This window comes from Hippocampus comes, unplaced genomic scaffold (assembly GCF_001891065.2).
Source record: "Hippocampus comes isolate QL1 unplaced genomic scaffold, H_comes_QL1_v1.1 C16684676, whole genome shotgun sequence".
NCBI lineage: Eukaryota > Metazoa > Chordata > Actinopteri > Syngnathiformes > Syngnathidae > Hippocampus > Hippocampus comes.
In genome coordinates this window covers 1-690 of record NW_017836624.1, presented here as the reverse complement: position 1 = coordinate 690, position 690 = coordinate 1, and the positions used below count along the sequence as shown (strand labels likewise).

Here is a 690-nt window from a genome sequence, read left to right as displayed (position 1 = left end):
AAAAAAAAAAAAACACTATAATTGTAATGAATCAGGATGATTTGTTTTTTTTGAAGGTGTTCCCCCTGGTCACTCGATCGACGGAACGACTGGTGGAGAGTCTGGCCACAAAGGACCTGAACCAACCCGTGGACATCAAACAGTGTGTATATCAAAGATCCATCAGTTCACCAACTTGACCTCATTCTCTTTTCAGGAGTTTCCTTCGCTTTACAAATATAAAACTTGATCACCAAAGCAATGGAGACGTCTGTGTGTTGCAGATTCTTTGGGCCATACAGTTTGGACGTGGTGACCAGCGCGTCCTTTAGCGTTGACACCGACTCCATCAACCGTCCGGATGACCCCCTCGTTGCTCACCTCAAGAAGATTATGAACTTCAGATTGTGGCCGATAATGTTACTGCGTATGTAGAGGACAGAATGCCAGTGAATAACTTTCCAGTATAAGATCAAATATTTATCATGCTCTCCTTTTTTTTGCAGTGCTTTTCCCTGCTATGGCTAAGCTGTGCAAGTTGTTAAAGGTGGACTTGATGCCCAAAGCCAGCACCGATTTTTTCTTCAACATCATAAAGAAATTTAAAGACCAGCATCACACAGAGCAGTCGGTAAATTTCCCAGCATTCACGCATACTTCCAACATCTTTTTTTGGTCATAACATCACAACATTATCCATGTACCGTATTT

At 42.0% G+C, this 690-nt stretch overlaps 1 protein-coding gene across 1 annotated transcript; it reads left to right on the top strand.

Moving 5' to 3' along the window:
• Window positions 1–24: 24 nt before the first annotated feature.
• LOC109508889 (cytochrome P450 3A27-like) lies at window positions 25–684 on the top strand. Its single transcript, XM_019858826.1, has 3 exons — window positions 25–142; window positions 264–406; window positions 486–684. Exons 1-3 carry the CDS (start codon window positions 27–29, stop codon window positions 659–661), a joined length of 435 nt encoding a protein of 144 aa, XP_019714385.1. The 5' UTR covers window positions 25–26; the 3' UTR covers window positions 662–684.
• Window positions 685–690: the final 6 nt, after the last annotated feature.